Source organism: Vigna angularis, chromosome 6 (assembly GCF_016808095.1).
Source record: "Vigna angularis cultivar LongXiaoDou No.4 chromosome 6, ASM1680809v1, whole genome shotgun sequence".
NCBI lineage: Eukaryota > Viridiplantae > Streptophyta > Magnoliopsida > Fabales > Fabaceae > Vigna > Vigna angularis.
This window is the reverse complement of record NC_068975.1, coordinates 23,408,524-23,430,427: the sequence shown is the minus strand read 5'-3', so window position 1 is coordinate 23,430,427 and position 21,904 is coordinate 23,408,524. Positions and strand designations below refer to the sequence as shown.

Here is a 21,904-nt window from a genome sequence, read left to right as displayed (position 1 = left end):
CATGTCAATTTTGTTCACTTCGTTAACCCAATACCATGATTTCAATTTTAATTTCCAGATTAAATATTTTTAAAAAATATTTGAGGGTGAAACTCCTTATGATAGCGTTGAATAGAAGAAAGAAGTAAGACAAACAATGGTAAACTTGAGAACATTAAGTATAAACCCCAAAGTTAAATGAAACATGAAGAAGAAGATACATAAATTTAGTATATTAAGATTTTGAATTAAAAATAATGTTATAATCTATTCTATGTATATATATATATATATATATATATATATATATATATATATATATATATATATATATATATATATATATATATATATATATATATATATATATATTAGTAAACCAGAGTCAAATTCATCTTAATAACGGTTTAAATGGATATGATATAGAGTAGTATCACATATCCAAGTAGTATCACATGACATGGTTTATTTTGAGTGAAAAATATGAGTAGTAGGTGAGATTAGATGTTTGATGATTATCTTCTTTCCCATATATATGGTTTTGCATGTTAAGTAAAGCTTAACCTCAAGTTCCTCGGGATGTTCTTGCAACTACCAAATCTAAATATAATTTTGTAAGCACTGCTTCATGTTTCGAAACATTGAATGGGATCTTGGAGAACGAAGATCGAGATCGAGATCAGTTTTAAGCATTGATGTTAACTGGCAAAAGCTATATAAATTGTAGTATATGATTTGTATCCACGAGTGGGTTAGTATCCAATCAAATCTAATATTAAAACAAGCACTTGGTCCTAGATAAATTAGGTTATGTAACAATCCATGCATATTTTAGATGGTGCATGCATCGCTTTAATTGCCATCAATCACATAAAATGGAGATATCAATTTCTTACTAATTATTATATAAATATACTTACTTCTTCCTTAGATGTCATACTTACACGTTGTAATAAGAATCATTTATGTAAAAAAACTAGTGCCAATTAATTACGTTTTTTATCGAAAAAAATATTATATTATAAATGAAACACTTGGGTGATTCGATGTACTTAATTAGATACCTAAACGATTATGCATGTGTTGAATTATCTTGTATTGTGATTGTTATCGTGTATAGATATGATTGTGTGGTGGCAGAACTCATGGGGTATAAAATATTGGTCAAAGTAAAGGTAGAGTTATGCTTATTTTAAAGTGTTGATTTTATTTGGTTGTAAAAATAGATAAAATCTCGAATAATTTTTTTTTTTTGAGATGTTTAGATTTATTACCTTTAAAAAATTATTTATAATGTGTTGTACAAGTTTTTTAAGATACAACAAGAATTTTTTAAAACTTTTTGATGATATCAAAATTATCAAGAAACTCTAAAAAGAATAAATATATCCGGAATAATAGAAGAATAACAAAAGAAAAGAGAAAACTAAATATATTTGAGAGGGAGATAAAAGAACATGTGTTCTATGATTTTGGAAAAACACTAGATACATTTTATAGATAGAGGAATGATTCCAAGATGGACTAAAACTCATGACAATCCAAAAACACATTGCACCTTGTGATGGAAAGCGAGCAACGATCTTCACAATATTTGTGGCTATTAAGTCTTGCATAAGAGATCGTTCAACAACAAATTTGTTGCAACGAGTTCGAGTCACAAATCTATTTTAACGAGTTCAAACAATAAACAAGTTCAACTACTAAAAAAACTTCTATCAACACAAACTCGATCAATACAAGCTCAATCAACATAAAAAAACAATAAAACTTTTCTAATATATTTATAACACAGATTTTATAATTGATATTATACTTAACTCGTTACTTGTAGTGTATTTTTTCTAGGAAAGTTATGAATGTTTGTCAAGAGAAGAAATAGATTCTGTTTTAATATATATTTATTTATCTGTTACACTCTCAAGAAAATAATTAAATGATCGATATACAAGTAATTCGTGATGTTAATATTTTTAATCATGTAAATGCAAATATTTATGGGTGTATTCTATATAGATACTAAGATCGTCTCTAACATATTTTGCGTATCAAGCGATGACTATAAAACTTTGTTTGACAAACTTCTTCACCTATGTAAAGCATCTACTTTGGTGCAAGTGAACATATGTTGCACCAATTCAACATCACATGTATAATTGTTCAATCTTTTTGACCTACATAAAAAAGTCCTACTCCCATAATTGATATCAACTACTACTTTACCTATTTTCTTATCCAATTATCTTGATTATTAACTTTATTACTATCCATAATAATGCTAGTGACAAATTCAGACACAATTTTTTCTTCTATAATAAAAATATTAATAGTCAATGCTAGTGTCCAATTTAGAATTTAATTAAAAAATTAATTATAATTTTTATTAATAAAAGATCATAATTTTTAGTTTATAAATTAATATTTAAATTAATTATTATAGTGATTAATTATTGTTGGTGTCTAAAATTGATTGGTATTTAAAGATTTTTTTATAGTGAAGATAATGTTATAATTATTATAACATATTTAGATATTGTTTTTGTATGTCAACTTATGGATAATTTATTTTATATACAACATATTTAGATCATAGTTTTGCAATTCTGGTAATTTATCTAAGTTTGTATTTCAAATCACAATTCAAGTTTTCAATCCAATTTTAAAAGGAAAAAAATCCTACCTATTTTATTTTTCATCCCATAATGGCAAGTTTGAGGAAGTTTCTAAATACAACACCCTTTTTTCTAAGTATACCTATGACATTTTTAATATAAATCCTAAAATCAACCCAAACCACCATTTTTGCTAACCACGCACTTGAATTTCTAGATAAGTTGGTTCACAAAAAGGAAATGGTATGATTTGGAGTATTTTGTGATTCGGGATAGTGATTTGTGATTTGGAGTATTTCTAGATAAGCATTTTTAATAAAAAATATCTAATAAAAATTTATAGGTCATCAAATGATTAATTGTAATATGGCACCTGGTTAGTTTTTTTTTTTTTTTGTCATCGTGACAAAGATAAGAGTTTTTCTTGAACTTTACTCTGTTTCTATTTATTTCCTTATTTTTATAAAATTAAATTAGGCAATCATAGAATAAGACTGAAAGAAAAATGATCCAACGTTCAAATAAAATACCAAAGATAGAGCAGCCATTTTAAAAGTTACAGGGGTGCAGGTAGCAATAAGTGGTGCAATAAGTAAAATTAAGGTCTTTAGGCCTATAATAAGGTATTACAAGAAATCAAATTGGACTTCTTGGGCCGATTTTAAATTAGAATATGACGAGTGAAATGAGATAAAATATGGTAAGAACAACAAGTATTTAAAAATAGAAAAAAATTATAATTACATCAAGACATGCGTATTTCTTTATTTAGTATCTAACATACCTTTTTGACAAAAACATATCTAATTTGGCTGCATTCCACGAAAGGGAAAAAATTTTCCCACTTTTTTTTTCAATCGAATTAAAAACATAAGTTATTCACTCTTGCCGCCAAGTCACCCTATAACAATTAATTATTTAAAATCAGATTTGGTAATAATTTAGAAGAGGAAATAAAAGAAGAAAAAGAATAAAGTGTTAGAAGAGGGAATGAAATTTAGAAAAAGAAATAAAATATTAAAAATCTTTTATATGAAAATGTTATAGTAATATTTTGATATCTTTAGAAGTGAAGTTCACTTTCACTTTATTTTAATCTAAGCCCATCGCCGCTGTTGTACTTTCAGTTTCAGTTCTTTCTTTCTTTCTTTCTTGCTGCTAGGTTAGGTTTTTCTCTTATTCTCTTTTTCTTCCTCTCTGTTTTGTTCGTGACGGATTCGACCAAGCAAAAAGTGTCACTCACTCACTCACCTGGGACCTTCGATTCATTCCAATGGCAACCAAGTTCGGCTTAGCCGGCGGCATTCCCGAACGCAAGGTTCGTCCAATATGGGACGCCATTGATTCCCGCCAGTTCAAGAACGCTCTCAAGCATGTCACCACGCTCCTCGCTAAACACCCTAATTCCCCCTACGCTCTCGTAAGAACCCTAATTCTCACCTTCAATGCATTCATTCTTCGTTCTTTTCCAACTCACGTTGTCTTCGTGCCCCTGCTTTTCCATTCAGGCTCTCAAAGCGCTCGTGATTGAACGGATGGGGAAGCCTGACGAGGCCTTTTCCGTTGCGCTCAATGCTAAGGAGCTTCTCTACGCGAACGATTCTCTGCTGATGGACGATCTCACCCTTAGCACGCTTCAGATTGTGTTTCAGCGACTGGATCACTGTTAGTCTCTTTTATTTATTTTTTTTATTTTTTTGCTTATTGCTGTTATCATTATTGTTTTTGTTGCATACAATGTTTTAAGATTGAAAGTAGAGATTGAACTGGCCAGAACTTCGAGATATTTGTCCGTTCAACTTACTAATTTTGATGCTTTGTAACAACTAAACTTAAATTTTCTATTAAATCTTACAATCTACCTACATTTTGTTTTGGTTCTTTCGTTGTGTTTTAATCCTAATGTTCGAATTCGTGGCTCTTTCCATGCCGTTGCTTAGCTTTGTTAAATCCTGAGATGCTTAAAAAGTCAGAGACTAGAATAATAAACACTAGGAATAAAATAAAAATTGTGGTCTCTGAATTAATTATTGATAACAACTATGTAACAACGAGGAATAATGAAAAAAAAAACATGACAGGGATTATTGAAAAGAAGGTAAAGGGATGACAATGAAAAAGTGGATTAATTACATGGATCTAGAACATATTTAAGCCTATCAAATAAACATGGCTATTTATTTAATTGGTTATTTGTGTGTTGGTTGACTAGAGTTTGTGTTTCTGCAGTGGACTTGGCTACTGGGTGTTATGAACATGCCTGTAGTAAATTCCCTGGTAACTTGGAACTAATGATGGGGCTGTTTAACTGCTATGTTCGAGAGTATTCGTTTGTGAAGCAACAACAGGTTTGTGTTTGTATGTATGAATGTATGTTTATGTTATATATATATATATATATATATATATATATATATATATATATATATATATTTATTTATTTAATTTTAAAAGTTATGTTTTTCTGTTGTCTAATTGGCAGACAGCTATCAAAATGTATAAGCTTGTTGGAGAAGAAAGGTTTCTTCTTTGGGCAGTTTGTAGCATCCAATTACAGGTTCTCCCCAGTTCAATTTTTAACTCTAAATTATCTTTTGCAGTGTCTATTAAAAGAGTTTATTTGAATGCACTGTCAATTTGAAAGGGGATAAACATGATCAGAATGTGAAATTTCATGATATGATGGATTGATAAGAAAATAAAGTATATTTCAAATGTCATGATCACTGCTAGTACATTAGTTGTAAGTTGGTATCTTTACAGTTAGTGGTGGCCTATATTTTAGTTTTTTTTTTTTTCATTTCTGTTATTCATTTTAGAATGGCCATAGGTTTAGTTAACTGTTGATTTTTTTCCCTTTTCCTGTTTCTTTTTCATAGTAGTTGTTATTAAGTATGTGCTTAATAAGTCTGTATATTTTTTGGCTTCTTTACTGCTCAGTTTCCAGTACATAATTCTTCAAAGAACATGCAAACTCTAGGGAAGAAAAGTTATGTAGTGCATGAGATTTGTAGTTCGCACCAGACATTTTTACACTATGCAATAAAACAATATAGTTTTAAGATGTTTTACATCAAGCTTGTGTTGATATCAAGGGATGTCTGACACCAGACTGCAGATCTATATTGCTGCTGATTGCAGTATTTCAACAATTTGATCTGGGTTTCAGGTTCAAGTTTTGGTCTCATTCATGATGAAACTGTATAAGTGTCTTAAACATATGTGAATCACGATTCAGTTATGAACTTAGTCATATTGCATTGCCTGTATTGCAAATAATATCCAACTGAAAGTCTTTGAAGCAATAACCATCAATGTCATTTATTATGTTGCAATAAGATGGTTTTGAGTTGGGAACTTTTGTTGATATCAATATTTGTTTGATAACATAAAGCAAACTTCTAATTGCCCTTGTGCTACTTGTTTGTAACTTGGCTTTAAAACATGCCGTACCTTATGCATCTAGGTTCCTTGTGAAATTTTCAAAATCAATAGTTCATTAATGTGACATTCTTTGTATTTTTTGTTCAGATATATTAAATTATTCATAGTGTTGGGCTTGATATTTATTCACTTAGAAAACATTTTATTTACTTATTTTATGGGAACTGGGCTATTCATAGGTACTTTGTGGCAGTGGAGAAGACAAGCTTTTATTTTTAGCTGAAGGCTTACTTAAGAAACATGTAGCTTCACATAGCTTACAAGAGCCCGAAGGTGATTTTCTAATGCTATTGGTTATTTTGATAAAAATAAATTCATCTAGATTGAAGGAGAAGATAACACAAATTTGAAAATAAGATATCCTCCTAAGCAATGAAAATACAAACGTAAGAGATAAAATCATCAAAGAAGCAAAGATAACCAATATGTACACATGTATGAGGAAAACCTTTATAACAAAACCACCAACTTTACGTTAAGTAGAAGCCAAACACCTCATCTTATCCCAAAAGAAGTTGCTCACCTGGGAAGCTTCCAAGAGATGAGAATTACATTCCAACCAAATGCTCTAATCTATGAAGATCGAACATGCCTCTTAAATGGTGCTTGTGTTCAACATGGTCGAACATTGACACACATTTGACCCTGTAGGACATGTATCGGTGAAGTGTTCAATTTGAATAATGTTTTGTTGGGTCTATGACACAGTTTTAACATGGTTTCAACACAATGTTAACAAGGATAGATACAATGATTTTCCAAAATATTAGAAACTTGTTGAGTAAGTTTCTATATGATTATAGAAGTGAGAAGAAAATCTTATATAATAAGAAATATTTAGATTATATATGTATTATTAGGAATGTATTTATGTATTCTCCTATCATATCTTCATATAATGTGGAATTTTTTGAAGTTCTTAATTTGTGTTTAAATGAATCTTAGCTAAAGTATCTTTTTCAATGATGATGATGATCAAGAGGGGAATGGAATGTCTTAAATGAATAAGACTCTTTTCACTTTTTGAATTTTAGATAAATGGATTAGATTCATTTATGTATTAGTTGACAATATGTTTAGATTGTTATATGTGGCTAACCTTTTTATAGATGGTTTTGAATATATAAATCTTGATCGTGCCATACATTTTGGAGATTATGCATATCATAGTATCTGTGTCCAGTGTCCATGTTAGTATGCGTGCTACATAGGCTCTGACTTGTAAGCATTAGCATATACTGCACCAGTGTTATCGAATTTTGGCCATGGTGGAAACTGTTAGAGGTTTCCCAACCTGTTGCCACAACAAGGCAGTGGTGAATCAGGTTTTCCGTGGTGGTCCATGGCGGCTGGTGGTGGCGGAACGGTCATGTGGGAAAAAGCAGGCTGGAAAAAGAACTTAACAAAAGAGAAGAGAAGAAATGGGTAGTTGAGGCTTGGAGAAAAAGAACAGCAGATGCAAGAGACATGGCAGTGGCGGCAAGGGAGAAAGAAGTGATAACCAGCAGCAAAAAGCCTAATTGCATCCATAGTTTTATGAATTTTGTAAAATAAGGTAAGAATTTGGGCCAAGCCCACTAACAAAATTATTTAATCTAACCTAATGTACAAAACTCCTTTTACCGTTCGTTACTGCATTCACCAGCAGCTGCAGTAAAATTTTATTTAACCTAAAACAATCCCTCCTCTCCCTTTTGCCTTTGCCACCTACAACCACTACTGCTGTTACTGACTGTCGCCGACTACCGACAGCCGCTGTGCGCCGCCAAGTCTTTTTCTTTTTCAATTTTGTTATTCTTTTTTCTACTTCTCTACTTTCACTATAATTATTTTGCAAAAAATATACCTATTTTCCAGCAACAATAATGGCCAATGATCGGGATAATTCAAGAGCATCTCACAAAAGTGACCTGGGTTGGAAACATTGTCAACCGATGGATGAATCAAATTTAAATACTACTGTTTGTAATTATTGTGGGAAAGTTATGAAAGGAGGAGTTATTAGAGCAAAAGAACATCTAATGGCAATGAAGGGTATTGTTGCTGCTTGCTCCGAGATTCAAAAAAATGCGAGAGAAGAACTTTGGAAATTATATAGAGAAAAAAAGGCTGTTCCTCCGTCAATCCTGGATATAATGCAGTCAATGATAATCATGAGAGTGAAGATGAAGTTGAAATTTCCACTTTAGTAATGATAAAGGGAGAAATAGGAGTGGAAGAAAAGGACCAATGGATATGTTCTGTAGAAATCCAACTGCTTCATCAATATATGGCCCACAGCCAATGATAATCGTGAGAGTGAAGATGAAGTTGAAATTTCCACTGCCAGTAATGATAAAGGGAGAAATAGCAGTGGAAGAAATGGACCAATGGATATGTTCAGTAGAAATCCAACTGCTGCAATGGAGAAGAGAAAAAATGGAAAAACTAAGGCAAGCATCAAAGAGGCATGTGACAAAATTTAAAGGCCTCAGTTCATCAATATATTTCTTGGTTTTGGTGCCAAGTAGGCTTGTCATTCAACCTTGTGAGGTTGAAAAGTTTTCAAGATATGATTGATGCCATAGGTGCTTATATGGACCTAATTTACCTGCTCCTACTTATCATGAAATCAGAGTTCCACTTCTCAACAAGGAAGTTGACTACACTGAGAAGTTGTTGCAGGATCATAAATTGCAGTGGAGCAAACATGGTTGTTCTATTATGTCAGATGCGTGGACTGACCAAAAGCAACGATGCTTGATTAACTTTTTGGTGAGCTCCCCTACAGGGACAATGTTTGTCAAGTCCATTGATGGTTCTAAATTTGTGAGACAGGAGGAAAACTATTTGAGATGCTTGATTCCCTTGTGGAGGAAATTGGAGAAGAAAATGTTGTTAAGTTGTAACAGATAATGGGAGCAATTATGTGTTTGGCTGGTAAGTTGTTGGAAGAGAAAATGCCCCATCTCTATTGGACTCCATGTACTGCCCATTGTATAGATTTGATGCTTGAAGACATTGGAAACTTCCTTTGATAAAGAAGACAATTCAAAGAGGAATTAGTCTTGTTGGCTTTATCTATAGCCATTCTAGTATTTTGAGTTTGTTGAGACAATTTACAAATAAGAGGGAATTAGTAAGACATGTTATAACAAGGTTTGCTACCTCTTATTTATCTTTACAAAGGTTGCACCAAGAGAAGGGAAATTTGAGAAAGATGTTCACATATGATGAATGGAGCAATAACAAGCTACTTAAGCTAAGGGGAGGGAGGCACAAACATTATTCTTATGCCTTCATTTTGGAATCATGTATTTGATCTCAAAGTCATGACTCCTCTTGTTCATGTGCTTCATCTAGTGAATGGGGAAAGAAAAGCAGCTACGGGCTATATATATGAGGCAATAGAGAAAGCCAAGGAAACAATGAAGTTATTCAACAACAATGCAAGTAAATACAATGATGTAGATCGCTGATAATAGATGGACATGTCAACTTCATCGCCCCTTGCATACAGCTGGTCACTTTTTGAACCCAAAGTTCTATTATTCCAACCTAGACATGGAATATGATTTGGAGGTTACAAATGGATTGTGTGCTTGCATGAGGAGGTTGGTGCCAAGTAAAGATGTGCAGCAAAATTTTTTAATTGAGTTGCCTCTTTATAAGAGTGTAAGTGGACTCTTTGGTGATGATTTTGCCAAAGAATCAAGGAAGACCACAACTCCATGTGAGACACTTAAACGCTTTCTAAACTGCACAAAGATATAATGGTTACATTCTAAGTTACTTTTTTTGCTTTTGTAGCTCAATAGTGGAAGAATTATGGGCATGCAACTCCCAACTTACAAAAGCTAGAAATCAAGATTTTAAGTTTGACATGTAGTTCATCGGGATGTGAACGCAATTAGTGTGTTTTTGAGCAAGTAATAAGATATGACTGGTTTCATTATTATCTTCTTTAAAGAGTGAGGAAAGAAATTAATTCACATTTTACTCATTCATAATGCAGATTCATTCAAAGAAAAGGAATAGGTTGGACCACAAAAAGTTGCATGATTTGGTTTATATAATAGAGAACTTGCTCAAAGATACGTTATTAGGGATGAAGTAGATGCTATTGTATTGAATGAATGTAATGAATGGTTAGTGGGAGAAGTTGATGATAATAATGATAATAAAGTGTGTGGAAATGAGTTGGTTTTTTATGATGATCCCACTCCTAATTGGGAAGTTGTTTATGAAGCTTTAGGTGTTGGAGAACTAGTAGTTTATACAAGGAGACAAGCAACCATTAAGTGGTGGTATTGTTATTGGATCTTCCCATGCTTCTAAGAAAGGTCCAGGTACAATTCCAACTCGAACACCAATTGGGAAGGGTTAAATAGAAGACTCAAATTGGGGTTTAGAATGAATTGCATGATAGCACTGATTCTGAGTTTGAAAGATTACTTAACTTTGAGAAGAGTCTCTCAGAAGGTGAAGAGGAGGGATATGCCCGTTGGATGATAATATTGAAGACTATGTTGGGATTGAAGAAGAATATGATGATTAGAAACTTAATATATTTATTTTATGATTTGTTGTTATTTTATGTTTTGAACTTCAAATTTGTGGTGTTTTGATACGATGTTATTATTATTTGAATTTTTAGACATAATATAATTACTTTTACATTAGAATTATATGTGGTGGTATTGTATTTCTTTTGACTGCTGTGTTTCTGCCATAACCCGTTATGGTTTCCATTATAATTTAATAAAGGATATCTGGGTTGCTGATATTTTCCAGTTATCTGATATCGATAACACTGTACTGCACATTGCTAGAACTGTTGACCTTTTTCACTTGCACCAAAACCAGCAAACTGTTCTTCAAATACTGGTAGAAGGTCCTTTGACACATCTGATATTTTCCAAAGGTGCTAAACAAAGATCATAAAATCCAGCTACAGATCAGTGTCAAATTTCATGTGGAACTGACCCTTAGCTTGTAACACTCCTTGCAACTCGATGAAATAGCATTGTGATACAGGGACTTATGTACTAACAGAGTATACTTTTATATGTAGATTGTTTAGTGATTAATTAGTCAGAGTTAGCCAACTGTCATATAACAGTTGGATGCAGTTAATTGGGTTATCAATTTGTCATTCTTTTTTACAGCTGGAGTTAGTTGGGCTTAGGTCTATCTTGTAGCCCAAGTTATTCTGTTGGAGTTAGATAGCCAACTGTGATTCTGTTATGACTGTTGGAGTCAGTTGGGGTTCGCCAGTTTTCTTTCTATTATGGCAGCTGGAGTTAGTTGGTCTTAGATCTAGCATGTAGCTCAAGCTATTCCTATGTATATATAACTGTGTTGTTAGCTCTTGTGTATTTAATTCAATTTTATATTTAATAAGACTTCATTTTCCTTTTTCTCTCATTTCTGAATTCTTTATGGTATTAGTAATTCTATTATGGAGAACTTTTCAAATAAAGTGTGGCCTTAGGGGAGAGGAGCTTTAGACTTTGAAATAGGTTTATCAATATGGAGCTTTAGGCTTCCCACTTTCTGGATGAATGATTTTCATTATGAAACCATAGAAGGGGGTCAAGAGACCAAATTCTTTTTATCTGGACCAGAAGATAATATAACAAAGTCAAGAAGGCTCAAAATGGACTCCAACTCGAAGGATTCCTTATCATTTAAGTAACAAAAGGTGAAAATTCCAAGAAATAGTAGAATCTTTAATTGAACACTAATTAGTGTTTAAGCAGAAAGATGAAAAAGACACGAGAAACCCTTTCTAGAAGAGGAATGTCCTGTGCTCATTCCTTCTTATCTATTATGATCAATCATTAATCTTTCTCGTGTAATTGAGTATACCATGTGTGCATGTTTTAAATCTTTGAAATTGGTTGCAGCTCTTACAATCTACATTTCTATATTGGAACGACAAGCTAAGTTTGGGGATGCCTTAGAAATTCTGTCTGGGAAATTGGGATCACTTTTGATGATTGAAGTTGATAAGCTACGGATGCAGGTAATCTCAATAGTTCTCTTCGAACTTTCTAATTTGTGTTTAGGTTTTATGTTCTGACTTTCATACATTGTTTGTTGAGTATAAATGACCATTTAGTTAAATTAAGGGTACATTGGTATGTGTATGTTGCTCGTTGGAAAGTCATAATCATGCAAATTAGTATGTTCCATAATGTTCCGTTTTGTATGGTATTATCATGATTTAATATTTGGAAATTGACCTTCAAGGCAAATTCTTCTTCAAATGTCTATTCAGAAATGAAAATCTGCACGGAAGTGGATTTTTAGATTCAAGCTATAATTTATTATTGAAAGTGCGTTTTTTTCAAGGATTGTAGGAAAAAATATTGGCTTTTAATTATGAAACACATCAGACGTATATAAGGAGTCAGAGATTTGCGAAATGTACTAAACTGAAAAATGTTGTTAGGCCTTAGAGGAAGTTTTGAACTTCCAATGTTTAACCTTAGAGGAACCTTTGAACTTCTAATGCACATAATAACATTGAAGTATGCTGCACTGGAAAAAACACCATAAGACTAAGTCTTTTGTACCCTTTTAGCTGTATTGAAGGATAAACCATTAGGAAAATTTAATTTGCTTTGTGCTAGGTTTGTTTTGATGGCTTTATGTGGCGTTCTTCACATATTTTCTTTCAATATTTTCCCTGTTTGAAATGCAGATTAATGAAAATCTTTTTTCTGATTTCAATTTTACTTTTCAGTATTGTTCTATCTTATCCTCCTTTATGTTTTCTTTCCTTCCAATTCCAATATTGTTATTCTTTTATAGAATAGAAAAAATCAGCAGAAATCAGAAGATTTTTCTTTTCTTATTTGACTTCTCTTATCAACCTCTATACTTTGACTTTAAGTTGACAGGGGAGACTTCTGGCTCGGGCAGGTGACTACACTGCAGCGGCTGATATCTTTAACAAAATTCTGGAGTTATGGTATGCCTGGGTTTTGCCCCTATTGTTTATACATAAAAAATAAAAAATTAAAATTGTTCACTGGTGGTAGTTGTTAATGGATAAAAGTGTTATTGGTTTTATCAACAGTATCATTAACACAATGTGTGTAAAGTCTGCTAAAAGTTGAATATGGAATAACCTACTATTATATCTATTCTAGCATCTTCTTTTCCCTTTTGGTAATTCTGTACTTCTACATAGTTCAATGTTCATGTTAGCCAGGTCTTTAGAGGTAAACTTATGGACTAGTAGTAGGAAGGTGGGTTCTGAATTGTTTAATAACCTGTGGCATGTAGGCTACAGAAGTCTCAAAGCTTGACTGTCCACGAGATGAACTCTTATTCTGTCATTGGCTGTGAAGCAAACTTGATTTTCATGATATTAATTTTCAATTGTAACACAGAAATTGTAAACTGTACTATTGACTTTCAACTGTTCTTTGTTCTTGTTTCTTATCGAAATTTGTGTTGTTGAGCATACTTAAGATTAAAAAGAGAGAAAAAATATATTTTGGAGGGTTTGAAAGACTCCTCTTATGATCTTCTATTTATAATGATAGAATTATGATACAACGGGAAGATGAAAGATCACTAGACTGCCCTAGACTCCTAGGCATAGAACTAGGTACAGCTGGAAGAGGTTTTCAACACACTATCCCCTACTTTAGACTTAATAATTACTCTAACATACATAGATTTAATAAACATTCTAACAAGAATGAAATTTTATGTTGTACTCTAAGATATGGTTGACTTGTCAATGTAGTTGTGAAGTGATTTTAAAATGTTTGTCCTGAATTAAACTCATTCATGGTTTTCTTTATGCACGTCTCTTATTTTTGTTCCCAATTTTTTTCTTCCATTGATATTGTTTCATCATTTGGCAGCCCTGATGACTGGGAGGGTTTCCTTCAGTACCTAGGCTGTTTGTTAGAAGATGATAGTATTTGGTGTGATGAGGCTGTTAATGATCCGGTTCATCCCCCAAAGTTTGTCAACTGCAAAGTCTCACACTTGACGGAAGAACAGGTGAATGTTTAGTCTATGGTCGCCATTATTTGTCATTTATTTATGCATAGAGTGACCATTGATTATTTTCACAGAATTTGATTCCTGAATAATTGCAAACTACTATATGAATGCAGTTTGACCGTCAAATATCAATCGCTTCCACATGTGTACAAAAGTTGCTAGCAGATACTGTTAATAACTTGATAAGGTGTCCATACCTGGCAACTATAGAAATTGAGCGAAGAAAGCATTTGTATGGGAAAAGAAATGATGACGATGTAATGGATGGCATTGTGCAATACTTTTGCAGGTACGTTATGGTGCAGAAGTTATCATTCCTGTGATTTCTTTATTTCCTTTTGAATATCTTGCATGTAAAGTGCTTTACGGGAATGACATTTGACATTGACTAATGCTACTGGGGAAAAATCCAATGGATTTTAAAGTCTAGGTTTGTGGGTTCAGATCTATTTATTCGAGGGCTTAGTTTTTTTAATAATTGTAAAGTGTGAAAAATCCATTTTTGATTTCTTTATGTCTGCATTACTTTTGTTCTGTTCGAATATTTCAATTCTGTGCCATTTGCCTACTTTTGTGGAGGTTTTTAACATGATTTTCTGTTTTAGGATTAACTAGCTGTATTAGTTATTCTTCTTTAGTAATGTTGTCCCTTGTACTTTTAAAGTAATGCTTGTAAAAGTGAAGCTTTGTGGGTTCAGATCTATTTATTCAAGGGCTTAGTTTTTTTAATAATTGTAAAGTGTGAAAAATCCATTTTTGATTTCTTCATGTCTGCATTACTTTTGTTCTGTTCGAATATTTCAATTCTGTGCCATTTGCCTACTTTTGTGGAGGTTTTTAACATGATTTTCTGTTTTAGGATTAACTAGCTGTATTAGTTATTCTTCTCTAGTAATGTTGTCCCTTGTACTTTTAAAGTAATGCTTGTAAAAGTGAAGCTTTTACAATTTTTTTTTTTGCTTAAGAACTCTGCTTAATTTTTCACAGGTTTGGTCACTTAGGCTGCTTTACGTCCGATGTTGAAATGTTTGTTCAAGTGCTCACTGCTGATCAGAGGACAGAACTTTTGGAGAAGTTAATGAAAGTTCAGGACACTTTATCAGCTCCGCCAACCAAGGCTCTTGGGCTGTCTATAAGCTTTTTCAAAATTAAACAATTATTGCTTGGGGACATCTCCACACCTTGTGCAAGGGGTGGGTGTTGTATTGTTGCATACTAACTTGTCTGGATTAATTCTTTAAATCTTCTCATTGTTATTCCAATGCTCTGCCCTTTAAGATATATAAACCATGTCTGCATTATCACCTTACAAATTAAGCTTTTAGTGAGTTAGTCTTTCAGTGTTAGATCCTCTATAATCAAATGTAAGTAATTGAATCCTTTTGTTCATCGTGCTTTAATGAGTGAGCATGTATTTGATCCTCTAGCCCTAAGGATTATTTTAATGAACAGGAGAAATTATTGTTTGATACACCTAATATTCTGTCTATAAAAATTTTTAGTACATCCTTAAGATATACAAAAAAAAACAAATTTATTATCAGTAGTATTATAAACTGTCAAACTTCCTTTTTGTGTTCCATGTGTCACAATATGCTTGACTCTCCTTTTTATTTTTCTTTTGCATTTTAGAAGTGCAGGCCTCCTTGTTTGCTTCTCCTACCAATGCAGAGGATAGGGTCATTGTCTAGATGGTTTAATTCACTTCTAAGCTTGTTCATATCTTTTTGATTGAAATTATACTATCTGTTGAAGTTGATATCTATGTTTTGCATTCTTTTCTCCCACCTTCATAATGGCGCTCCTTCCTGATTATTTTATTCCAATATAATTTTCTTTCTTTTTGGATCTATCAGTGGAAACCTGTCTTGCAGTTCAGTCTGTGCTTCATATTTTAATTGTTAATGTAATGAATACAAACTATTCTAAACTTGTCTCAGATCTTGAGGCCTCTTGTGTTCAAATGTTTGAGATGTATTGCACAAACCTTCCACTTTCAAAAGATTTGGATCCACAGGAGGGCACATATGGTGAGGAGCTGCTTTCAATGATATGTAGCATTTTGGTCCAGGTATGTTGTATTAAATTTATATTTTGTAATGCACACTGAAAAAAAAAAGAAAAGTGAAGGTATTCTATTCTTATTATAGTTTTGATTCTTTTGGTTGATTCATGAATCTATATATTTTCCTACTTATTTTGGGTGGGGTGGGCAGTGCCAGGTCGGTAAGGAAACAAAAAAGATTTAATGTTAGGTTTCAAGGCTGTTGCTGTCAATGTAGAATAAGTAGAAATATTGACTAACTATTTCTTATTTTATGTATCAAACTCTTATAACAAAAGTCATTTGTCAATTTTGTCTGTGTTTTCTTTCCTTTTAAATTGATATTTTACCTCTGCTCTTGTCAGTTGTATCTTACTGTTTTTCTTCACTGATTTCTTGTTTTAAAAGAACCCAATTATGGCTTTAGTACGAGGGACTGACATGGGCCTACATGCTTAGTTTAACATTGAACTTGGTTTTAACTTATTAAGAGTTTCCCATATTGTATTCATTCTAAACCTGAGTCTTTTATTCATTCTATAGATTTTTTTTTTCATAAAAATAACTTAACCAAGTGTAGTAAGAGAATTTAAAACTACACTTTCTCAATTTAAATTCTTCAGTTTGCTTTTGAATTGTAGGATTCTAATGTGCAATATATGTGACATTGGTACTCATTTCATGGTTTATAAGTATGCATCATCTGATTTTTAACATTTCAAATATCTATACAATCATCTGACCACTGTTCACCTCTTCTTGTTTGTATAGTTATTCTGGCGTACTAAAGACGTTGGTTATTTGGTTGAGGCAATTATGGTTTTGGAGTTCGGCTTGGCAATACGGAGGTTGGGATGACTGTTTTGCCTTATATATATATATATATATATATATTGGAATCTCCCATGAAAAATGTATTAACTTGAGAAAACATTTCAATGTGTCTTGGGATATATTTGGCAAGTTCATTTTTGTGCCTTTATATGTTAGTATACTAGTTTGTGACACATGCTCAGTACTGTAATAATACCATTGTGCATTTTTTTGAATTACTACATTTAGGAAAGCGAAATTGCAACTATATGATGTGTGAAAAAAAAAAACTGTTATTGGGCTTCAGCTCATCATTTACAATTTAATATCAACATTTTTAGGATTTGTCTTGATTTTCAAGTTAGTATTACATGTTTTTTGCTGTCTTTTAAATTAGTTGACCGAATTAGATCTTTCCATATATATTATTTCTTGTATTTGAAGAGTTGAGTTTATCACTACAAGGTTACCTATAGGTACATGTTAGCTTTTGACTTATGAACCAATGGATGTTGCTATTGGTAATGGTACAGTGTATCGTTGACTTTCTCAGTTTCTTACTCCTTGTCTTTAATCAGATATGTGTCACAATACAAGATCTTGCTGTTGCATTTGTATAGCCACTGCGGTGCTCTTTCAGTGGCACATGAATGGTATGGTAATTCAATTTTATAATTTTACATTATTTCATAGAATGTCTGTCATGCTGATTGGTTTATGTACATGTATTTCTACTCCTATGACTAATTTCTTGCCACTATCTTATGTAAAGCATATTTTTCTTCTCTTCAGGTACAAGTCGCTGGATGTCAAAAATATCTTGATGGAAAGTATATTGCACCATATGTTGCCTCAGATGTTGGTATCTCCTCTTTGGACCGAATTAAACAATCTGCTAAAAGATTACTTGAAGTTTATGGATGACCACTTCAGAGAATCTGCAGATTTAACGTTTCTTGCATATCGACATAGAAATTACTCAAAAGTATGTATACCAGATGTTTATAATTTCTAGAGACTTTCCATTGAGTTGCAGATGCTTATAATTTCTAGAGACTTTCCATTGAATTGAATTACGTGGAGCATATGAATGCATAAAGCTGCAATTGCAAGTTGGTTTTCTTTTTTGGAACCCTTTATGCATAAAGTGGTTTGATTATCTATGCTAAGTTACAGTATTCAAATATGAGAAGATCATCAATCTTCCTCTAGTGCCCCTCTCCCAAAAGTAAAAATTAATATGAAGCACAAAAGGGTTTTATCAACGTGGTTCTGCTCATGTTAATGTAAAAAAAGATGTACTCATTGCATGATAATTTTCTGTTCATGTCAGTTCTGATGTAATGTTCAAAGAACAATGTCATGGAGTTGATTTAATTGACGATGCAATGTGATATTCCAGGTAATTGAATTTGTCCAGTTTAAAGATAGGTTGCAACACTCTAGTCAGTATTTAGTGGCCCGAGTTGAAACATCCATTTTACAACTAAAGCAGAATGCCAATAACATTGAAGAAGAAGAGGTGATTCATGCTTGAATGTAGTCTATTTTATCACCTTTCTTGATAAACTTGAGTGGTAGGGTTAACCAGTTTAGATTTTTCTCAGGGTGTTCTTCAAGGCATGAAATGCGGTGTTCACTTCCTTGAGCTGTCTAAGGAGGTAGGGTCAAAGTCTTTGACCTTCAATGAGGACTTGCAGTCACGGCCCTGGTGGACACCATCTTCAGAGCAAAATTACCTTTTAGGTTAGCTTTTCAATCATATTTCTAGCTTAGGTTGTTGTATTCTTGCAACTTTTGGCACCAATATATTAAGCAAATATCGATCTGTGAAGTATGTGCTAAGTTATCTTATGTCAATTTGATGTCTTGGCTTCAATGAAAGGTAATGAAAGCTTATGCAGTACTTGTTACCTGTGTATGTTGTTGTTTCATTACAAGTAGTTTAACTTGATATTAAATTGTTTCTTAACTTGGTTTCCTTGAGTAGATAGTTGTTAGGGGCTGGTGAGTATACGAGAGAAAGAGATATATGAGGGAAAAAGAAGGGAACCGAACGGTAGAGGACGTGGGCCAAAGGGTGGAGCACGATGGTCGAACGGTTAATAACAGGAAGCGAGCTGACCAGTTGATAGAAGGTGGAGAGGGACCTAGCCGAGCGGTAGAAGGAAGAGAGAAATAGGACCGAACGGTTGGGAGTAGTGGGAAGCATCCTAACTGACACAGCAGTTAGGATGGGCGGGACATTTATTAGAATTTATGGTCGTATCTCAGGATATAATTATATATAGGCTAAATAAGGATAAAGATATTCTTACCAGATAATCATAATAAATAGACATAATTATGATTATTCTTTACCTTTTCGGGAGGGAGTGATTAGGAATAAGATAGGGGAAACCTAGGGGGAAGGGTATGCTTTTGATAATTAGCTTTTGTAAGAGAGGTTATGCTCTCAGGTAACTGACGCAGATCCTGCTCCCAGTTATTGGTTGTTATCTTTGACTCAGTATTTCTATTCAATAACAGTGGTATATTCAGTAAATTTCCATTGTTCCTTATCATTGAGAGTGTGTGAGTGAGCCTGCTGGTTACGTCCCATACTCGGGTACGTAACAATAGTCAATTTAGAGTGATTGGACAGACTTAAAGAATAGGGTTGCTTGTATGGAGGAATATGTGGGCTTGTAAATCTAAATAAAATGGAAAATTATGTGATTGGGCAATTCTTATAGCTAGTAGGGCTCAAACGTATGTGTATGTGTGTGTTTTTGTGGCGTATAACTGACTAAATGCAGTTCCAAATGTCATGGTTTGAGCTTCAGGTTATAATCTGGTATTGTTTTTGTATTGTATATAAGTTTGTTGATCGCTGTAATATGCATAATGGATGGTTGCCTTGTGTTTCAGGGCCATTTGAAGGGATTTCTTATTATCCGAAAGAAATATTGGTAGGTCAATCCTGTCCTTCATGTTTTGTGGTTGGTTTATGTTCTTTTCAGTAAAAAACTGAACTATCTATATGGGTCTTTTTTTCTCACACCCCTGCCTTTTATTGCATGGTTTGTCAATTGATGTAGACCAAAGATAGGGAAGCAATTTTAAAGAGAGTCGTTGAAAAGAAATCCCTACTTCCTCGGATGATCTATCTTTCGATTCAAAGTGCTTCAGTATCAGTCAAGGAGCATGCGGAGGTCAATGGTTCGGTTACCCCGGACATTACATCGGAGCTAAAATTGTTGCTGGAGTGCTATGCAGAATTTTTGGGCTTTTCTCTGACTGAAGCAATAGAAGTGGTCATGGGTTTCCATAATGAAGAAAGTTCTTCTGTGGTATGTTTGTTCAGTTTTTATGCTGCTGTTAAACTATTTCTTAATACAAAAGCTACATGATTATTTTTCCTCTCAGGAGCTGAACTGACGTAACTGTGCCATGATATAAACATATTTTATATTTGTATTAATAATATAGAAAATGATGCCTGGTGTTACAGAAAAATGAGCTGTGTGAGGTATTATCTTTCGGAGTTGTGAAACTGTTTAGGCTGTGTTCAAGTTATTTATTCTGCTTGAAATATCTTATCTTACATGGGTGCTTCTTGGAACTTAATCCATCTCTTCAAAAAATGTTGGCAGGTTTCTGACTCCAACTTGATTGACTGGTTGAATTTCACTGTATTTTTAAATGCTTGGAGCTTGAGTTCCAATGAATTTGTGAATCCAGAAGGAAATGGATGTAGGCCTCGAATTTGGAATATCTTAGATTCTTTGCTGGAAAAGTATACTCTAGAGAAGATTAGGTCCATAGGGCCTCAGCTCTGCTCTCCTTGGAGTGGCATTGAACTTCTGATACAGTTAGTTACAGAACCTTTGGCGTGGCATGGACTTGTTATCCAATCTTGTCTGAGATCCTGTTTTCCATCTGGTAAAAAGAAAAAGAAAAGTGGATCAGCTTATCATCAGTCTAGCTCGAATATGGCTCATGCTATAACAGATTCTGTGGTGCATTTATCTCATGTGTTAGAGGATGTTATGAAATGGATTACTGAATGGATGAGAAAACCTGAAGATGAGAATATGGAGAACATTTTTTTCCTTCTTAACAAAGACGGGAATAATGATGGACCAGGGAAGGTCTTTCGCATGCTAGAAAAATTTATTTCCTCTGTGAACGACGCTGAATTCGGTGATCATATTTCCCCACCTCTCAAGTCTTGGAGTCCTGCTGATGTTGCCAGGAAAATGATTTCTGGGAAGCTTAGAGTACTCATGGAATTTGGAGACATATGTGACTCAAAATGGAAGTTATTACATTCTTTGAAACAGCAGATAGCTCAACTATGAAGAATCCTCCATATTATTTCTGCATGACAAACCGCTTATCAATTTGAAAATACATATATCAATGCCAGGGTTTGAGAAAATGTGTTTCTTTCCTGCTGTTATTTTCATTGCCTTCATCTACAGAATGCCATATTGGAAAAGCCTCTATGGAACAGTTATCATGGTTTGTGGCTAGCTCATTGTTCGCTTTTGTTATTTATGGTCCTTTTCTTGTAAAATTTTCTGGAGTGTACATTAAAATCACACCCACCCACCCCCTTTTGAGCTGTCGCCGGATTTTCGTAAGTGTAGTCTGAGCAGAAATTTTGGCAGTGTATTGATTCGAATTTTTTTAATGAAAGTAAAATTTTAAAATATTCTCATGATGATATATGCATCATTATTGCAAAATCCCATATTTGGTTAGTAACGGTGCAATTTTCATTCTCGAGAGTGAAATGTTCTCGTATATTGCATTTTTATTAGTATTTCGTTTTATCTTTTATTGCGTTTATATTCCACTCTAAATTTAGTTAATTTTAATTTTTGCATTTACTCTATAACTTACCATGAATTTGGACTTTAAATATTTTTAAGTATGAGGACAAAGCTTGACAGAATCTGTATTTATATTTTTTCTTAATCTTAGAAATTTCATTTTTATTTAACATAATCAATGA

The 21,904-nt window shown here is 33.1% G+C and overlaps 1 protein-coding gene across 1 annotated transcript; it reads left to right on the top strand.

Annotated features, from left to right (window-relative positions):
- The first annotated feature begins 3,681 nt into the window (after nucleotides 1–3,681).
- Nucleotides 3,682–21,601, top strand: LOC108342976 (N-terminal acetyltransferase B complex auxiliary subunit NAA25). Its single transcript, XM_017580935.2, has 19 exons — nucleotides 3,682–4,011; nucleotides 4,100–4,256; nucleotides 4,821–4,939; nucleotides 5,074–5,148; nucleotides 6,215–6,308; nucleotides 11,924–12,042; nucleotides 12,923–12,993; nucleotides 13,901–14,042; nucleotides 14,159–14,334; nucleotides 15,033–15,238; nucleotides 15,986–16,116; nucleotides 16,861–16,937; nucleotides 17,481–17,555; nucleotides 17,695–17,887; nucleotides 18,305–18,424; nucleotides 18,510–18,648; nucleotides 19,813–19,853; nucleotides 19,983–20,234; nucleotides 20,538–21,601. The coding sequence occupies exons 1-19, from the start codon at nucleotides 3,865–3,867 to the stop codon at nucleotides 21,243–21,245; spliced, it is 3,042 nt and encodes a 1,013-aa protein (XP_017436424.1). The 5' UTR covers nucleotides 3,682–3,864; the 3' UTR covers nucleotides 21,246–21,601.
- Nucleotides 21,602–21,904: the final 303 nt, after the last annotated feature.

Coding starts and splice junctions, on each gene's coding strand:
- LOC108342976 (XM_017580935.2), top strand. CDS start 3,865: ATGGCAACCAAGTTCGGCTTAGCCGGCGGCATTCCCGAACGCAAGGTT. Junction 14,335..15,032: donor ATTGTGCAATACTTTTGCAG/GTACGTTATGGT, acceptor AATTTTTCACAG/GTTTGGTCACTTAGGCTGCT. Junction 17,556..17,694: donor CTTTCAGTGGCACATGAATG/GTATGGTAATTC, acceptor TCTTCTCTTCAG/GTACAAGTCGCTGGATGTCA.